The sequence below is a fragment of the Oncorhynchus keta genome, chromosome 36 (genome assembly GCF_023373465.1).
Source record: "Oncorhynchus keta strain PuntledgeMale-10-30-2019 chromosome 36, Oket_V2, whole genome shotgun sequence".
Classification (NCBI taxonomy): Eukaryota; Metazoa; Chordata; class Actinopteri; order Salmoniformes; family Salmonidae; genus Oncorhynchus; species Oncorhynchus keta.
This window is the reverse complement of record NC_068456.1, coordinates 10,560,563-10,578,561: the sequence shown is the minus strand read 5'-3', so window position 1 is coordinate 10,578,561 and position 17,999 is coordinate 10,560,563. Positions and strand designations below refer to the sequence as shown.

Genomic DNA, 17,999 nt, shown 5'->3' with positions numbered 1-17,999 from the left:
CCTGCCTCCGAGCCAGTGAAGCTCATTAAAAGAGGGTGCTCAGAGTGCTGCATCAAAGAGGGTGCTGGGAGCTCTGAGAGGAGAGTGCCGACCCCAAGAGCCGCCAGCTGCTACAGTTGTCAGCCTCTTCTGCTCTCTACTCGCTCCTCAAGATCAGATGCTGCTGCACTGGTTTCATAAGAGCCTTTGAATAATGAAGGTGTATCACAGACTATTAGACACAAGGTCAGGGTTCAGGTCACTGAGTGCTGGCTGAGTGCTGAGGAAGAATGATAACCCTAGCTGTTAAACCAGCTCGGTGGAGCAAGCCTTCAGATGGACACTGTAGAAGGTTTATGTTTACATGGGCTTATATAATCATGCTTGGTTGTCAAATCCTTGTTCATAAGTTTTTTTTATTTTATTGGAGCTTGTTGATTAGAGTCTGTGCAGACCCTAACTCAGGCCAAAACGTGATTATTTATAATTCGGTATATAAATTGCAAGGGTCAAAGCTGTCTACAATTTTATTATAGGATAAAATACAAGGTTACGTGCCTTTCAGTTGTTGTAGCTGTGTAAGTTAGACTTGAAAGGCCTGAAAATCACATTGCTACTCAAGACATGGAAATTGCCATTGTTTGACTATACGTTAAAGTTCACTATTTTACAACTTGACGTTAGATGGTTCCTCACCCTGAAAGTAGTTTATGGGACAAGAGAAACTGTAATCCATGGTTCTGTTTTCCTTAAACAGCCACTACAAACTTCAGCTAACCTTAACCAAACCCAAGCTAACAATCAATTGAAGTGATGGAAGATTCTTTAAATGTCCAAATTCAAATCAACTCCATATTTGTTCTGATGTTACTTAAAGGTGATTTGGCCAGTTCAACAAACAAAAAAACATGCTCACATGACCCCATCACTTCCATTGATTGTTATCTTGTAGTGGATAAACTTAGCTGAAGTTTGTAGTGGCTGTTTAAAGAAAACTGAACCATGAATTACAGTTTCTCTTGGCCCGTAGACTACTTTCAGGGTGAGGAACCATCTAACATCAAGTTGTAAAATAGTGAACTACTCCTTTAACGTATAGTCAAACAATGGCAATTTCAATGTCTTGAGTAGCAATATGATTTTCAGGCCTTTCAAGTCTAATTTACACAGCTACAACAACCGAAAGGCACCTAACCAGTTTAGTAACTTCCTCAGAATATTGAAATGAGGAAGGATTGGGTTTCATGAAGAAGTGGAGGGTCAGTCAGATGGACTGCAAACAAAATAGGTTGTCTTCATGAAGCGGAGCCAAGGCATAGTCCAAACCTCAAAGTCACAGTGGAATGTCTGAAAGACAAACATGCCCTCTATTAAAAATAATAATCTACAATGTTATGACTTTTAGCCATGATCCATTCCACTTGTCAGCCAAAATGAGTGCTGGTTTTTACCCAATTGCTATACATACAACTTTGACATACTGTATCATATTTAAATTCAATCCACACTGCGGTTCTTCCAACATTTGTTAATTCTGCACTAAAAACATAATGTGTACCGTACAATACCTGCTGTAACAAACCATCTGGTTGGAACTTGCAGTTGGCCAGGTCTGCTTCTTTGTGCCCCTTTTTGAGGCACACAGTCCGTGAGAGGTCTACTTCCAGAATGTATTTGAACCCCTTCACAAGCTGTAACAGAAACAGAAAGCTTTGTTGAACTGAAAACGTTTATGCCTCGCTGGTAAAGTCCAACTACAGTATATTGTGAACCATACCATATGCCACACATTTTATATATGATCACTAACAGTTTTTTTTAGCCAAAGAGGTTCAGCATGAAGGTCAAAGTTATTGTCTGCCCCCCATACCTGTCTTTCTGCTTTCTCAATTGCAGATGGCTTGAAGAGAAAAGCATCATTGGTCTGGTTGTTAAATGAATAGGCCCCGTGAAGCACCGCCTTTAGGACCCCCTTGTTATCCGTGCTGATGTTATAGGGAGAGCCAGGCACAGACGTATACCTTTGGCAACTGACTAGAAACAAATAAAAGTGCTTACTCAACACCATTCACAAATGTTTGTTAAATTAGAGTAACAGTCTGTTTACTCTCCTACAAACAGTAAATCATTTTTATATATATATTATATTTTTGTATTTAATGCTTTTAGATCACAACAAAATCACAACAAAATCAATATACAATTTCCCCCCTGCCCCACCCCAAAACAAGTATAATAATTAGCCTGAAAAACAAAACATAATAAACAAAAATATTTTTTAAATAAGCAAAACATAAGTAAACAGGCCAACAATCAGCATATTGAAATATAATTAGTAACATGAGACAGGTAATTGTTGACCCTAAGAACTAATACTAAAAAAAGACTAATACTAATGAAACGTTAAAATAAACACGGTATCCATTGTTTGGTGTTGGCTCGGGCAGTGGACACGTACTGTACCTGACATGTTATTGTATTCATTTATATACACCTACTTGTTTTTTGTTGGTTGTAACTCATCTACGTGGTATTGACATCCCTATCTAAAATGCATTTTCACAGTCTTTGCGCGAGAAACACGCACACACGCACACACACACACACTAGACTGTGTGCTACTACTGACAGTAAGAACTGTAGCCAAAGACAAGTGGCACACAATATATTTTTCTCATACTGATAAATAGTCAGTCAACATGAGCAGAGAGATCTGACTCCTCATAAACAAACTGAAGCCAAGCCATAAGGGCCTAACCCGAACACGATCACAGAAATCAAGCAGGATATAAATCCATCACATTGCATAAGAATGATCATTAACTGTCATGCATTGCTACTGATCAAATAGGCACTTCATTATTTAAATGTTTCGTAATAACAGATATTGGTGTAGTTATGTTATGGTAAAGTAATCAGAAGTGTTAAACTGAAGAAGTTGACAAAATCCTCAGATCCTCAGAAAAGCAAGACAACCAATTGGCTTCACAAACATGACACGCAAAACTTCCAACTTCAATTGAACACACACAATTTCATCCTGTTAATTAAAAGAGCTTACCAATTGAGCACAGGCACAAGCCAGAGAAGAGCAGAAGCATGTTGCCAATACCTGGAGCTTTCTCAACACTGTTCTGTTTATTTGACTTCCTGTAAGGCAACACATTCACCACACATTGCAGCCTAGCAAAACTTACCATGCCCCCCTCCCACAGGACATGACCTCAACCAATTACAACTAGCAGGTACAGTCAATAGTGAAAACTGAACAAGATAGTTGGATTATTTCATTATCTTTTGATTGATATTCTCTAATCTTTTTGCAACAGAACATTATTTGAATTAATTGTGCTTACTTGGAAAGGTGCGTACAGTAAGTACATAAGAGAAGAAACCCACTTGGCACAGATGTCTATTCAACGTCTATTCCAAGTTGGATCAAAAGAATTTAATTGAAGTGACGTGGAAACAACGTTGATTCAACCCGTGTATACCCAGTGGGAAAGCACCACAAGCAATTTTGAATTGGCTTTAAATTGGTTTAAAGCTGTCTTTTAACAGAGTCCTGTGTGATAGCATCATTATGAAGACAGCAGAAGACAGCAGAAAGGCAGAGCCTGGGTTAGTTGACATCACTTCCTGTGTTAGTTGAACTGAAAGCCACAGAAGTACTACCAACAGTCCAATAGGAGACTTTAATCTGAAATGACCCAGCTAGCACATAACGTTCTGAAAATCATATGTTTCTAGAGTTTGGTAAGAGTGGGGTTCTCCTATGGCGATTTTGCATACAGCCGTCCCACAACTTTCTAGGAATGGTAGAGAATTGTTGCTTGTCTTTGGAGCATTCTTCACAAATTTAAGGAACTTGACAAAATAAACATTATTTTCTTGGTATTTCATTACTTTAACAAAACGTTTCCTAAGAGTTCAAACATGGTTATATTTAATGACATTTTTGGTAATGTTCTAGAAACTTTTCCCAAATGGTTTGACATTGGGAATTTTCTCAAATAGTTCAGAGAACGTTAAGAAACAGTGTTCTTCTGTGGGAATTTCAGTACTTAAGCATAACATTTCCTACAAGTTTCCTCATGGTTCTATTTAAAGTCATGTTTTCAAATTAAAGTCATGTTCTCAAACAGAAACACTGTTCTTTTTGTTCTCCCCAATTTCATGGTATCCAATTGTTAGTAGCTACTATCTTGTGTCATCGCTACAACTCCCGTACGGGCTCGGTAGAGATGAAGGTCATGCGTCCTCCGAAACACAACCCAACCAAGCCGGGAGGGATATCCTTGTCTCATCGCACACCAGTGACTCCTGTGGCGGGCCAGGCGCAATGCACGCTAACCAAGGTCGGCCAGGTGCGCGGCGGTCATGCATCCTCCGAAACACAACCCAACCAAGCCGCACTGCTTCTTAACACAGCGACCATCCAAACCGGAAGCCAGCCAATGTGTCGGAGGAAACACTGTGCACCTGGCGATCTTGGTTAGCAGGCACTGCGTCCGGCCCGCCACTGGTGCGCGGTGAGACAAGGATATCCCTACCGGCCAAACCCTCCCTAACCCGGACGATGCTAGGCCAATTGTGCATCGCCCAATTGGCCTCCCGGTCGCGGCTGGTTGCGACCGAGCCTGGGCGCGAACCCAGACTCTCTGGTGGCACAGCTAGCGCTGCAGTGCAGTGCCCTGAATAGTCTTCATTTCTCAGAACAAGAATAGACTGATGAGTTTCAGAAGAAAGATCTTTGTTTCTGGCCATTTTGAGCCTGTAATCGAACCCACAAATGCTGATGCTCCAGATACTCAACTAGTCTAAAGAATGCCAGTATTATTGCTTCTTTAATGAACAGTTTTCAGCTGTGCTTAACATAATTGCAAAAGGGTTTTCTAATTATCAATTAGCCTTTTGAAATTATAAACTTGGATCAGCTAACACAACGTGCCATTGGAACACAGAAGTGATGGTTGCTGATAATGGGCCTCTGTTCGCCTATGTAGATATTCCATAAAAAATCTGCCGTTTCCAGATACAATAGTCATTTACAACATTAACAATGTCTACACTGTATTTATGATCAATTTAATGTTATTTGAATGGACAAAAAATGTGCGTTTCTTTAAAAAAATAAGGACATTTCTAAGTGACCCCAAACCTTTGAACGGTAGTGCATGTAAATTTCTAAAAACCTGCCTTTGCTTTGTCATTATGGGGTATTGTGTGTAGATTGATGAAGGGAAAAAACTATTTAATACATTTTAGAATAAGGCTGTAACGTAACATAATGTAGAAAATGTCAAGGGGTCTGAATACTTTCCGAATGTACATTATTTGTTGTACAAATTACCACCAGCAGGTGGTATATGTAGCTCGCTTTTGCATTGAACTGACAAAAATAATGTATTATTTTCCACAAGGAGGTAGGATCCAGATGTTGTTAATTAGAACTACATGTTGGGAAATGGCACAGCTTTAGCTCAACTTTAGCACTTTAACGATTACACTGAGTGGGGGAATCAGGGTAGGCCATGTCAGAGTGACTTAAATTGAGACATTTCTGTTAACTATACCCTGTAGATAAATCTTTGCATGGAAACGGAACATTTTCTGTCTTCGGGATTACAACCCAGTTTTGAGTGACCAAGCTGCACTCCTCAAAATGTGTGATTACTTTTTTTATTTGATGTTTATTAGGCTATTTCCACAGGCTTGTCTATAAAGAAGTGCACTGCACTTTCAGTATGTCGAAGTAAAATCAAGTTAATTCTAACGTTAATACTGAACTCATAATACTTTCAGTCAACTGGTGATTTGGTCCCATACATTGGATATAGCATGGGAACCTCTACGCATTTTGTTATGTCTGGCATATTTGGTCTTCATTGTCTGTATCATCATTGTCTCATCATTCCCTGTCACATCACTTGACCATGAATTGCATTCTGTTTTTGACAACTTTGTCATTGTGCGGCAAAAGAATCGGCACTCTAGACGTTCTACTGCAGAGAAGAGAGATGCTGATGCACTCGAGTTGAACCTCTGTCATCAAAGTCCCTCCCCGTCTGTTGTTGCTCACACACTTGACAGAGAACTTCGTCTTGTTTTTCACAGCTGCCCCCTTCAGGGAAAATCCTGATTTTCACTCTTCGTGTTGGAAGAAATTGGTCTAAATTCACCGTGCTACTGTACAACACTCCATTTCTCCTACGCTTCAGTGGCTTTGGATGTCAAACATTACTTAAGCCTTGTTCACACTGCATGCCTTAATGCTAATATACTATAAGATATACATATCAGTATACTGACTGTCCAAACAGAATACTGACTGTCCAAACAGCAAGTTACAAGGAGAGTTGCCAGGTCTAGCTATAATTTCAAGCCCATTGACCACTAAACCAGCCCAAAAGGCCTGAAAACTAGGCCAACAGCAAGAGAGGAGTTGCCATTTTTATACAATAAACCATTTTTCCATAACGCTGTTGAGGCAAATAAAAAGGAATATTGTAGTAACTTGTAATGACGTTAGAAGCAAAATGAGGTTTTCCTCAAAATATTAATAATTACGAGCTATGACATGATGTAATAAAGGCATTTGAATATGTCATAAGAGAAAAGACAAATCGCCCTTATTAAACTCGTCAGATCGTTTTCCATCATTGGATGTCAATTTAACTTAACTCATTTGGCTGCTATAATGAAGCAATACGGCACAAAGGGTTATGATATATGGCCAATATTCCACGGCTAAGGGCTGTTCTTAAGCATGGCCATATATCAGAAACCCTCGGGGTGCCTTATTCATATTATAAACGGGTTACCAACATAATTAAAACAGTAAAACGTTTTTTTTTGTCATACCCGTGGTATATGGTTTTATACACCACAGCTTTCAGCCAATCAGCATTCAGGCCTCGAACCAAGTTTATAGTTGTAAATAAATCCCCTTTGCGGATGTGCATAACTATAGATCAATCTGACAGGAGAGTTTGAAGTTATGAAAGTTGGACAGAAGATCTCGAAAACTCTGAGCAAAAAACCCTTGGAAAAACATTAAAAAAACTAATGTTAGGCTGTTTTCTGGCAATTGTGCTGTTATTATGTGCCAGATGTTAAGACTTTAAACAGTTATAAATGGCCCATTTGCGAGATTAACTTGTCATTTCAATAGGCATAGACTACAGACTAAAATCTGAGTGTATGATTGTAATTCAACTTTGCCATGGTTTGCTTCGAAAAAGGCAGATAGTTTATAGCCCCTGATAGGCCTACATCTCATTTCACTCATTTCAGATAGTCTGCAGTAGGCTAGGCAAGATGTAGGCAAGATGTGAACTCAACGACTTAGCAGCTTGCTTAGTTCATATTAACAGACACATGTATTCGACATGATTAGCAAGGTGATAACGAGGTAAGAAGTGCTTGTGTTTCCCAATAGCCTGCTGGAATAGGCTACTGAGGATGGGGTCGTAATTTTGCTCCTGTAGCCTAATCTGTCTACTGTTACAGTCAATCTAATGCTTTCTAACAACTGATCTTTGATAACTTCCAATTTAATTAACAAAACATGTCCATTATAATTGCATAATAACATAAGGCTACAACAACAATAAACGGAAGTTATAGGCTATTTATTAAATTGGTTTGCCTGCTCCAGGTAGGCTTCACAAGTGGCAGAGTTGATTTGCAATGACTCCAGTAATATTGCATTTGCATATACAGTAAATTAATAGGCTAATTGATGGACAACAGATGCAAATGTGTCATTCTCCACATTTAATGTCAGTTTCATTGCAGAATTTTCCCCATAAAAAAACCCCCACGGGGGATGTTCCTTAACTTCCATTTCCAATTTCCACTCGATCAGCCCCCAGACCCAAAAACTGAGCATGCATGAAACACTTTGCTTGATACTGTTTGCTTTATGCATAAAACGCTTGATACTGTTTTCCTTATGCATAATACGCTTGATACTGTTTTCCTTATGCATAAAACGCTTGATACTGTTTTCTTTATGCATAATACGCTTGATACTGTTTTCCTTATGCATAAAACGCTTGATACTGTTTTCCTTATGCATAATACGCTTGATACTGTTTTCCTTATGCATAAAACGCTTGATACTGTTTTCCTTATGCATAATACGCTTGATACTGTTTTCCTTATGCATAAAACGCTTGATACTGTTTTCTTTATGCATAATACGCTTGATACTGTTTTCCTTATGCATAAAACGCTTGATACTGTTTTCCTTATGCATAATACGCTTGATACTGTTTTCCTTATGCATAAAACGCTTGATACTGTTTTCTTTATGCATAATACGCTTGATACTGTTTTCTTTATGCATAATACGCTTGATACTGTTTGCTTTATGCATAAAACGCTTGATACTGTTTTCCTTATGCATAAAACGCTTGATACTGTTTTCCTTATGCATAAAACGCTTGATACTGTTTTCCTTATGCATAATACGCTTGATACTGTTTTCTTTATGCATAATACGCTTGATACTGTTTGCTTTATGCATAAAACGCTTGATACTGTTTTCCTTATGCATAAAACGCTTGATACTGTTTTCCTTATGCATAATACGCTTGATACTGTTTTCTTTATGCATAATACGCTTGATACTGTTTGCTTTATGCATAATACGCTTGATACTGTTTGCTTTATGCATAATACGCTTGATACTGTTTGCTTTATGCATAAAACGCTTGATACTGTTTTCTTTATGCATAATACGCTTGATACTGTTTTCTTTATGCATAATACGCTTGATACTGTTTGCTTTATGCATAATACGCTTGATACTGTTTGCTTTATGCATAATACGCTTGATACTGTTTGCTTTATGCATAAAACGCTTGATACTGTTTTCCTTATGCATAAAACGCTTGATACTGTTTTCCTTATGCATAAAACGCTTGATACTGTTTTCCTTATGCATAATACGCTTGATACTGTTTTCTTTATGCATAATACGCTTGATACTGTTTGCTTTATGCATAAAACGCTTGATACTGTTTTCCTTATGCATAAAACGCTTGATACTGTTTTCTTTATGCATAAAACGCTTCGCTTGATATCGTTTTATTTAAGCAAAGTCAACATTAGAATGCAGTTTAAACCACCTCCGAGCGAATTTATGTAATGCGCGCTAGTGCACCAATTGATGAACAGTACATTTAGAAAGTATTCAGACCCCTTGACTTGTTTCACATTTTGTTATGTTACAGCCTTATTCTAAAATGGATTAAACACAAAAAATCCTCAGCAATCTACACATAATACCCCATAATCACAAAGCAAAAACAGGTTTTTAGAACATTTTGCAAATGTATAAAAAAAAAAAAAAACCAGGAATATCTTATTTACATAAGTATTCAGTCCCTTTGCTATGAGACTCGAGATTGAGCTCAGGTGCATCCTGTTTCCATTGATCGTCCTTGGGACGTTTCTACAACTTGATTGGAGTCCACCTGTGGTAAATTCAGTTGACAGTGCATGTCAGAGCAAAAATCAAGCCATGAGGTCAAAAGCATTTTCCGTAGAGCCCCGAGACAGGATTGTGTCGAGGCACAGATCTGGGAAAGGGTACCCAAAGATGTATGCAGCATTGAAGGTCCCCAAGAACACAGTGGCTTCCACCATTCTCAAATGTAATTTTGGAACCACCAAGACTCATCCTAGTGCTGGCCGCCCGGCCAAACTGAGCAATCGGGGGAGAAGGGTCCTTGGTCAGGGAGGTGACCAAGAACCTGATGGTCACTCTGACAGAGCTCTAGATTTCCTCTGTGGAGATGGGAGAACCTTCCAGAAGGACAACCATCTCTGCAGCACTCCACCAATCAGGCCTTTATGGTCAAATGGCCAGACGGAAGCCACTCCTCAGTAAAAGGAACATGACAGCCCACTTGGAGTTTGCCAAAAGACACCTAAAGAATCTCAGACCATGACAAACATTCTCTGGTCCGATGAAACCAAGATTGAACTCTTTGGCCTGAATGCCAAGCGTCACATCCGGAGGAAACCTGGAACCATCCATACGGTGATGCATGGTGGTGGCAGCATTATGCTGTGGGGACTGGGAGCGCTCAGGACGTCAGACTAGGGGCGAAGGCTCACCTTCCAACAGGACAATGACCCTAAGCACACAGCCAAGACAACGTAGGAGTGGCTTCGGGACAAGTCTCTGAATGTCCTTGAGTGGCCCAGCCAGAGCTCAGACTTGAACCTGATCAAACATCTCTGGAGAGACCTTAAAATAGTTGTGCAGCAACGCTATCCATCCAACCTGACAGAGCTTGATAGGATCTGCTGTTGCTTTGTCATTATGGGGTATTGTGTGTAGATTGATGAGTAAAATGTTGTATTTCATCCATTTTAGAATATGGCTGTAAAGTAACAAAATGTGAAAAAAGAGAAGGGGTCTGAATACTTTCCGAATGCACTATATACTGTAGTATAAATACCACCAGCAGGTGGTACATGTAGCTTGTGTCTGTAATAGAATACATACGTCAAAAAACGAATGTAGACATTAATAGATGCATTTCTATAGCTTCCAAACTAATTTTTACAATGGTGGATGAGTGAAAATACGGAGGCACGGTGGCTTCAACACAGCGTCCCTCCCAGTCATTTAGTGTATATATTAATCATTGGTTCAGACAACAGTAATTTACTGACGTGTCTACGCTAGTTGTCATAGAAACGAGGGTGTGTGCTCAGCAGTGTAGGCTGATTGGTCAGTTATGCAGCAAGCTACGGTGGCAATGCCTGCAATGAACGTTTCCCCTTTGAATGTTCAAAATCATAGTGTAAGAACACTTAAAACCTCAAAGGATAAGACAATCCAACTTTCAAAGTAGTCCTTTTTGGCAAGCCACAGCAGTCAACTAGCTAGGTAGCTGATACCTTTCTAGTACATTTACTAATTTGTTTGTAAACAATTAACAAGCTACCACATGTTTGTGTCAAATTGAGTAGATAGCCAGCAACAAGACAAATAATAGCCTAAAACACCTTGAGGGAAAGTAAATCAGATTTGACCGTTTAGGCAAGTCGCATGGCCAGAAATCAGGTCAGTTCTGCTAGTACGGATGTCTGGTGTGCACTGACTGCAATCTCACTTCCCTGTCCTAGAATATGGTGACATTTTGTCAGAAATCTGTCTTTTCCATCAGGTGGTTGTTGCTTGTTGCATGGAGGTCAATGAGAGTGTCGAATTCGATCCACAAAAAACACGAATGGGTTATTTTATAAGTGGTTTCGTAATGGCTAGGTTGTTACGAGCTGCTGATATAAGTAGGAAATGTGACATCCCGGCAACTTTGAGAAAAAAAACACGTTATATTGGAGATGGCTAGTAGCATAGCATCTTTATTTTTTAGTAGCATAGTATCTCTATCAATTGAATACAGGCGGCTGATGTCAACACCCCTCATCGAATATTCAAAAAAGTATTAAAATATCCACCAATCCAAAGAGAGGAATAGGCGGGAGCTTGACAACCCGCTGGTCCCCTCTGTGGACAACACATCCCATTGTTAGGGTGGCGTCATTATATCCAAATATCTGGTAGCATTGAGTAGATCCTCCATATGACGTTAACAAAAATAGTGCATTGTGGGTAGTTTAGAAGATATCCGGAAATTTGTGAATAAATATGTAATAACCCAGTGGTAATAACCCAAAAACATAACTATGTTTGTAACCAGATCAGGGCAACTAAGTTACAAATCATGGCCCTAAGTCTTTGACTACACTGTTTTGTTACATTTGTGAGTAAAAACACATGCTTCATACCCTTTAATTTGATTCCAAGATCAAAAATGCATGTATTCTAACTACTTGTTATGTGAGATGAGATTTGTCTTCAACATGAAATAGCTTTTTGCCATACTGATCTGTAAAAAAATAAAACAAATCGTATTGCTCTAGGTCAAGGTGAGAAACCATGATAGATTTGAAATATTGACTTTGATGTGTAATTGAATATACATTGACTTTGATGTGGGACTTCTCCTGCATTACAAAGAGACATACTCACATGGTCCAGAATCTTTATTTCTGGATAAACAAAATGCCCATCAGATCAAAATCAGCATTTATGAACACTCTGTGTAGCCAAAACTGCTACAGTAACCTGATGCAAATGGGTTTGTCAAAAAATACTGTATTGATTTGTGGACCTTTTGCAGGCCAACCTTGTTGGAAGAGGTAAACGATCAAATAGACTGAGTGGTTCCCACCATTTTGATGGAGTTCTCTAAATTGGTTTCAGCCCAACAATGTGAGCGTTCGTTCTGAGCTCATGTTGCTTTTGCAGGAGGATTCAGTTTGAAAAGGAGAGGTTGTTTTTATATCACAAAGTGGCTGTTGTTTAAATATGACTTGATTTGGCAGCCGGGGAGCCATGTGCAGCTTGGGGGTGCAAAGTTTTATACTGTGCACATACAGCTGGTAAACTGCAGGCGTTGCTCTGTTTGTGCATGTTGTCATCAGTGGATTTGAGTTCTGAATGTGACCCTGCCAGTGGCTGCCAGATGACGAGAGAGGCAGCAGAGCAATACGCAGTAAGAAAATATGGTTGTTTAGTGCCAAGGTCATAGGCCTGAAGACCTGTCATAATACTGTACCACCAAAAGCTATCAGTCGGAATGGTCAAAGTTCAAATTGAGCAGCACACTGATACGGAATGCATCCTCATATTTTGCCAACTTCTTATGAACTCTTGAACTCACTGGAAAGTTGTATTTGGTCTAGATCTAGGATATATTTATCTCCTCTAGCAATGTGGCTTTTATCAGTATCTATTTGAGCATGTTGTTGATAATCAACTTTAGTGCTTTCAGAACTGGGTGGAAACATTTAGAGGATGGGTCTGTTTTAGTTTCCTTGGTTACCCTCAATTAGATGCAACATAATGCCTCATCCTCTTGTATTTAATCCATCAAGTAGATGTGAAAAGCTTGAAACAATAAACACAATTAACACACAAGCATACTGCATTCGTGATGTGTAATACAGAGCACTATTCAGATTGCATTCACAAACCACCTTGTGTTTGTTCATCCAGACACTGGTTAGTTTACGCCTCCAGTCACAGAGCGTCTGCCTCATATCCTGTAAACAAACATCAGACAACATTCATATTATTTTCCTGCTGCATTTCCCTCATCTTTGTTTCCTCACCTGTTTTCCTTGTGGATCCTCATGATCCTCCCTGTAGGGCTTTTGACATTTAGATTCCTGGTGAGACGCCTTTTTAATAAGCCAGAGGTATTGAACCATGCAACCCCCACTCCCTTGTCTACAATTAATGGACTCCTTTCAGCCCTTTTGGAGAGCATTTTTTATATTAATGTGCACAATGTGCATGTGGTGAATCAAATTACTCAGGAAATTAAGGCTTTGGCATTTTCTAAACTCTGTCTTCAGGGGTTTTGCAAACCACACTGCCTGTCGACATGAAAGTCATTATAAATGAATGTTTTTCACTTTAGAGGAAGTGATAAGGTGTTCTATGTTGTTATATCCTGCAGCTCTTTAATTTTGTACACACTTTTTGAGACTTGCTGTCAACACCGTTGAATAGTTAGAATGCTATATTATGTTCATTGTTGTAGATGGAAACAGGACCGCAGATTATGAATTTGACATCTGGGGTCTATTAATTGTAAAATCTGTATGACTGTATGATTCTGTATGTCTCATACAGAATACCTGTGCTGTCTAGGGTCAGCACCGCCTCTGCCCCCTCCCCTATCCCCCCAGCCCAGCATCAATGTCAAACGGTTCGTCCTTCACATCACCATTGACAATGTGTGCCGAAGTGCATTGTGCCAATCATCAGCCAGCTCCTTCTATCTCACACCGTCGCTGACCCTTCCAGGAGGATACATTCTATAATTGTTGCTGTCAATAGGCAGATGGAAATCTCTGTCACTTGATTTCTCTGTGTTTATTTATCGATTGCAAGATAAAGCCCAATGACTCAGTCAGTACTGTTCCAATTTTTGTAGCGGTTGTACTTCCAACCACAGAAGCATAGCTTATTATATTGCTTTCACTTCTGTTCAGCTCATCTTTTAAACATAGTAATAATTTGTTCACATTGCAGAAATGAGTAAATAATAAAGTACAGTGGAGGTTAAAATAGAGCTGAGTCTTCCTGCAATGATCCTCCCACATTGCAATATTAATACCATGCTTTAACTCCAGCATAGGCAGCCTCTGAGCCCTCCCATGAGACAGCGACAGCAGTATTATAGGCAATGTGTACAATATTGAGTTGTGTATAAAGAACACACACCTCAATGCAATGTGTGGAGACAGGGTGTGCAAAATCCATTGATGAACACATGTCAACTGACTTAATCAGATTGATTAATCAGATCGGACGATTGGATGAATCAGATTGGATAATTGGATTAATCAGATGTTCTATCAGCTGTGTCATGGTTGAGTCCTGTGGGAATATCTCCAGGTAAATAGACGATCAGTCAGTTCATAAAGTAGATATGAAAGATTTTGTAAATTCCAAATGTTTGAACTGTCTGTCCCAAACATTTCTCTATTAAAGCTGCCAGACGATTGCATGCAATAGAAAGATTTCAATGCTATTTCCACCCTAGACATTTGAAGATATGTCATCACCTCCCTGCCAGTTGAAGAAGAACCATTTCCATTTAGACTGCTTTATTTGTACATCAGTCAGGGACATCAATAGTTTTTGTTTCAAATCATGGCCCTAACCATGTGACCACAGTGTGCAATGTGAGGAACATCACAATGCTACAGTAGATGAGAATTTAGGGATGGGTTGGCATTCAGATCAAAGCCTGACTCCCTAGTGAGGGGATTATGTAATATAGGCTATGCATAGCCTAATACCCTTTTCAATACACAGGATAGAAAATAGGATTACTTTACTGAGAGCTGTAGACAACATGAAATAACTTAAATGATCTCAAATTGAGATAATAGATATTCTCCCTCATATAAGTCTAATATCAAATATCATGATTTCTGTTCCTAAAAGTATGGCAATAGACAGATTATTAGTTTCTTCTCAATTTCTTTCCATGTATTGAGACCTGACAGTCTTTCCACATCTGAAGTGTCAACATGAAACATTTGTTCACCTCGTAGACATCAGCAGTGAAAGTGCTTCTCTTTTGTGTATCAAGTGAATGGGATGTAATGTAGGTTCATTTGCCTATTTATTCAGTCTTGGCGTGAATGTCTTAAGTTATTTTACAAATGTTTGACTCACAGTGACTAAAATAGCCTAATTACTAACATTTTTAAGAGGACTTGTTTAACCCTTCTGTGGTGCAGTGTGTTGTATGATGACTCACAAAAGGCTTGTGCTAAACAGCAACTATCTGGTTGACTATTTTAAGAGTAATAAAGTGTGCTTTTCCAACTACAAATGAGCATTACACAATACAGCTAGTCATGCAGTCCGGAGGCGTAAGATAGGCCAACATTTTGTTATTTATTTACTCTCGCTTCTATCCTTCTTTTCCAAGGTCATGTCCAAAGGTGTAATGTGATGTTCAGAGATAAAGGGATGCTCTTTAAATCAAATCAAATCAAATTGTATTGGTCACATACACACGGTTAGCGGATGTTAATGCGAGTGTAGCGAAATGCTTGTGCTTCTAGTTCCGACAATGCAGTAATTAAGTAACGTTTATGCTGTCATCTCCCATCATTCGATGTGCTTGATGGCAGATACCCATGCAGCCACGAATCAAAACCAGGCTTTAGCCTAACTAATGTTATGTTCATACCCATTAAAACGTATAGCATCTGTCACACTTTGTCCTGTCCATGGTCTGTCTTTGTTTTGCCTTGCAATGCGACAGCTTGGAGGAGGCGAGGAAAACTTACAAATTCCTGTCTTTTGTGCAGTCTTTTGTGGATATCTATCTGTTACATCATTGGTATATGCCACATCTTCACAACTTTTTAAGTATAAGCATATATATATAGTATACATATAAGTAACAGGTAAGGTAGAGAGGCATTGGGGCAAACTGATTGAGAATGGAATCCCTGTGTTGCTCATCCAGTTGACTACGGTTTGTGATTGATGACTCCCAGGCATGGAGTGGTGCAGTCACCCTCCCTCCCCTGTCCCTTGCTTTCCCCATTTGAGAACACAGATAGGCTGCTGCACTATACATATAAATGAGCCCCCTGCCACACACAACTCCACAACTTGCTTCAAGCTGCTTTTGATGCAGAAAAAATTAAAAAGATTGCAGTAAATTACAGTAGGTTGTGAGTGCATTGCGGGAGGTAGGAGGAAAAAGCCAACCAACCATGCATTGTTTTCTCTTTGCTTAGAAAATACTGTACCTGTAGAGAGAATTGCATCCAAAGCCCCCTGTTACTGTGGAACAACAGACCTGGTTGGTTAAAATGACTGAGTGGGAGCTTTGTGGCTTGTCAAGCTGGTGATAAAATCAGCAAATGTCATTTTGTGACGGTTTTCATTATAGATCTGTGATCACATTGCATGTTTTGCAAAGCAGAAATTTGTCTTTCGTTGAGGTTGACATTTGATAACATCACAGGTTATCCCTCTAGGAGTAGGAACACAAGAAATGTGTGTGACTTGATCCTGATGTGACCCTAACATCAATGATTTGGACCGAATGGGCATCAGTTTGGACTTTGTACACTGCTGCTATCAAAGGGAAGATATATAAAAATATATAATTTTATAATGGGGAGAAATTCAAGCCAATGAACATAGCCTGTAGCTAGCAGTCTTCTAAAACGCAGTTGGTACCAATCAAGTCTTGACTGCTCTCTATAACTTGATTTTCTTTACAATAGAGATGAAAGGGAACGATTAAAGGTGAATGATGACTGAAAATTATAAAGACGTAAGTTCGATTGTTTTTCAGTAAAGAAACTAGCTAACCATCTAGCTAGCTTATCAACTATGATAAATACTATTGAAATGGAAGTAGGTAGTTATTTGGTCTTATTTTATTAAAGCAGGCTAGGAAGCTAACTAGCTAACATTTAGCTAGCTAACATTTAACCATGTGGTCTAACCAAAGCCAAGCTGGTTTAACTAAGTGTCACTCCGTGACCTTAGTTATCTTTGTTTTCTTTATTATTTTGGATAGGTCAGGGTGTGACGAGGGTGGTATGTGTGTTTTGTCTTGTCTAGGGTTTGTATTTCTATGGGGTTTTGGTATGTCTAGGTATATGTAGGTCTATGGTGGCCTAAATTGGTTCCCAATCAGAGGCAGCTGTTTATCGTTGTCTCTGATTTGGGGATCCTATTTAGGTTGCCATTTCCATTTTGGTTTGGTGGGTTATTGTCTATGTGTAGTTGCATGTCAGCACTAGTTGTTTATAGCGTCACGTTTGTATAAGTGTTCTTCGTTTTAATTAAAGAAGAATGTATTCCAATCACGCTGCGCCTTGGTCTCCTCGTTACGACGAACGTGACACTACAAGCATTGTACCTAAGTCTAGGAGGGGTTTAATAGAGGAGGAGGACTTGGAAGACCAACATGACTTGGTGGCAGAAGAGGGAGGAGGCAGGGTGAGAACAGCTAGAGCAGACCCTCACTGGGGAAGAGGTCAGTGATTGAGGAGGGGAGCCAGTCAGCCTCTGAACCAAATATTAGCCAATATTGTAAACCGTTAACCACATACTTCGAGATAGAATCTGACTGAAATAAAGATTTGATCACTTTTACTTTATCAGTTGTTGTGCAGTTACAATAAATAAGAATGACGTCAAACCACTTTTATCTCCATCCCTGTTTCCATGCAGGTCCACTGTCACTAATATGTGGCAGTGAAGTTGTTCTCTGCTCAGATGACAGAGACAGGAGATACAGGAGTCCATGCTGTTCCAAGTCGGTTACCTTGGCTCTCCTCTATGCACAGCAGTCTGGGGACTTCTCGCAGGTAACCGTGACATCCACCAATCACCCCCGTAACTCAATCATGAATGGTACTGAGAGTTCCTC

The 17,999-nt window shown here is 39.4% G+C and overlaps 1 protein-coding gene across 1 annotated transcript; it reads right to left on the bottom strand.

Moving 5' to 3' along the window:
• Nucleotides 1-716: 716 nt before the first annotated feature.
• On the bottom strand, nt 717-3,170 carry LOC118369904 (cystatin-F). The gene is made up of 4 exons (XM_035754679.2): nt 3,041-3,170; nt 1,850-2,013; nt 1,548-1,670; nt 717-1,326 (listed from the first exon to the last, which is right to left on the bottom strand). The coding sequence occupies exons 1-4, from the start codon at nt 3,078-3,080 to the stop codon at nt 1,240-1,242; spliced, it is 414 nt and encodes a 137-aa protein (XP_035610572.1). The 5' UTR covers nt 3,081-3,170; the 3' UTR covers nt 717-1,239.
• Nucleotides 3,171-17,999: the final 14,829 nt, after the last annotated feature.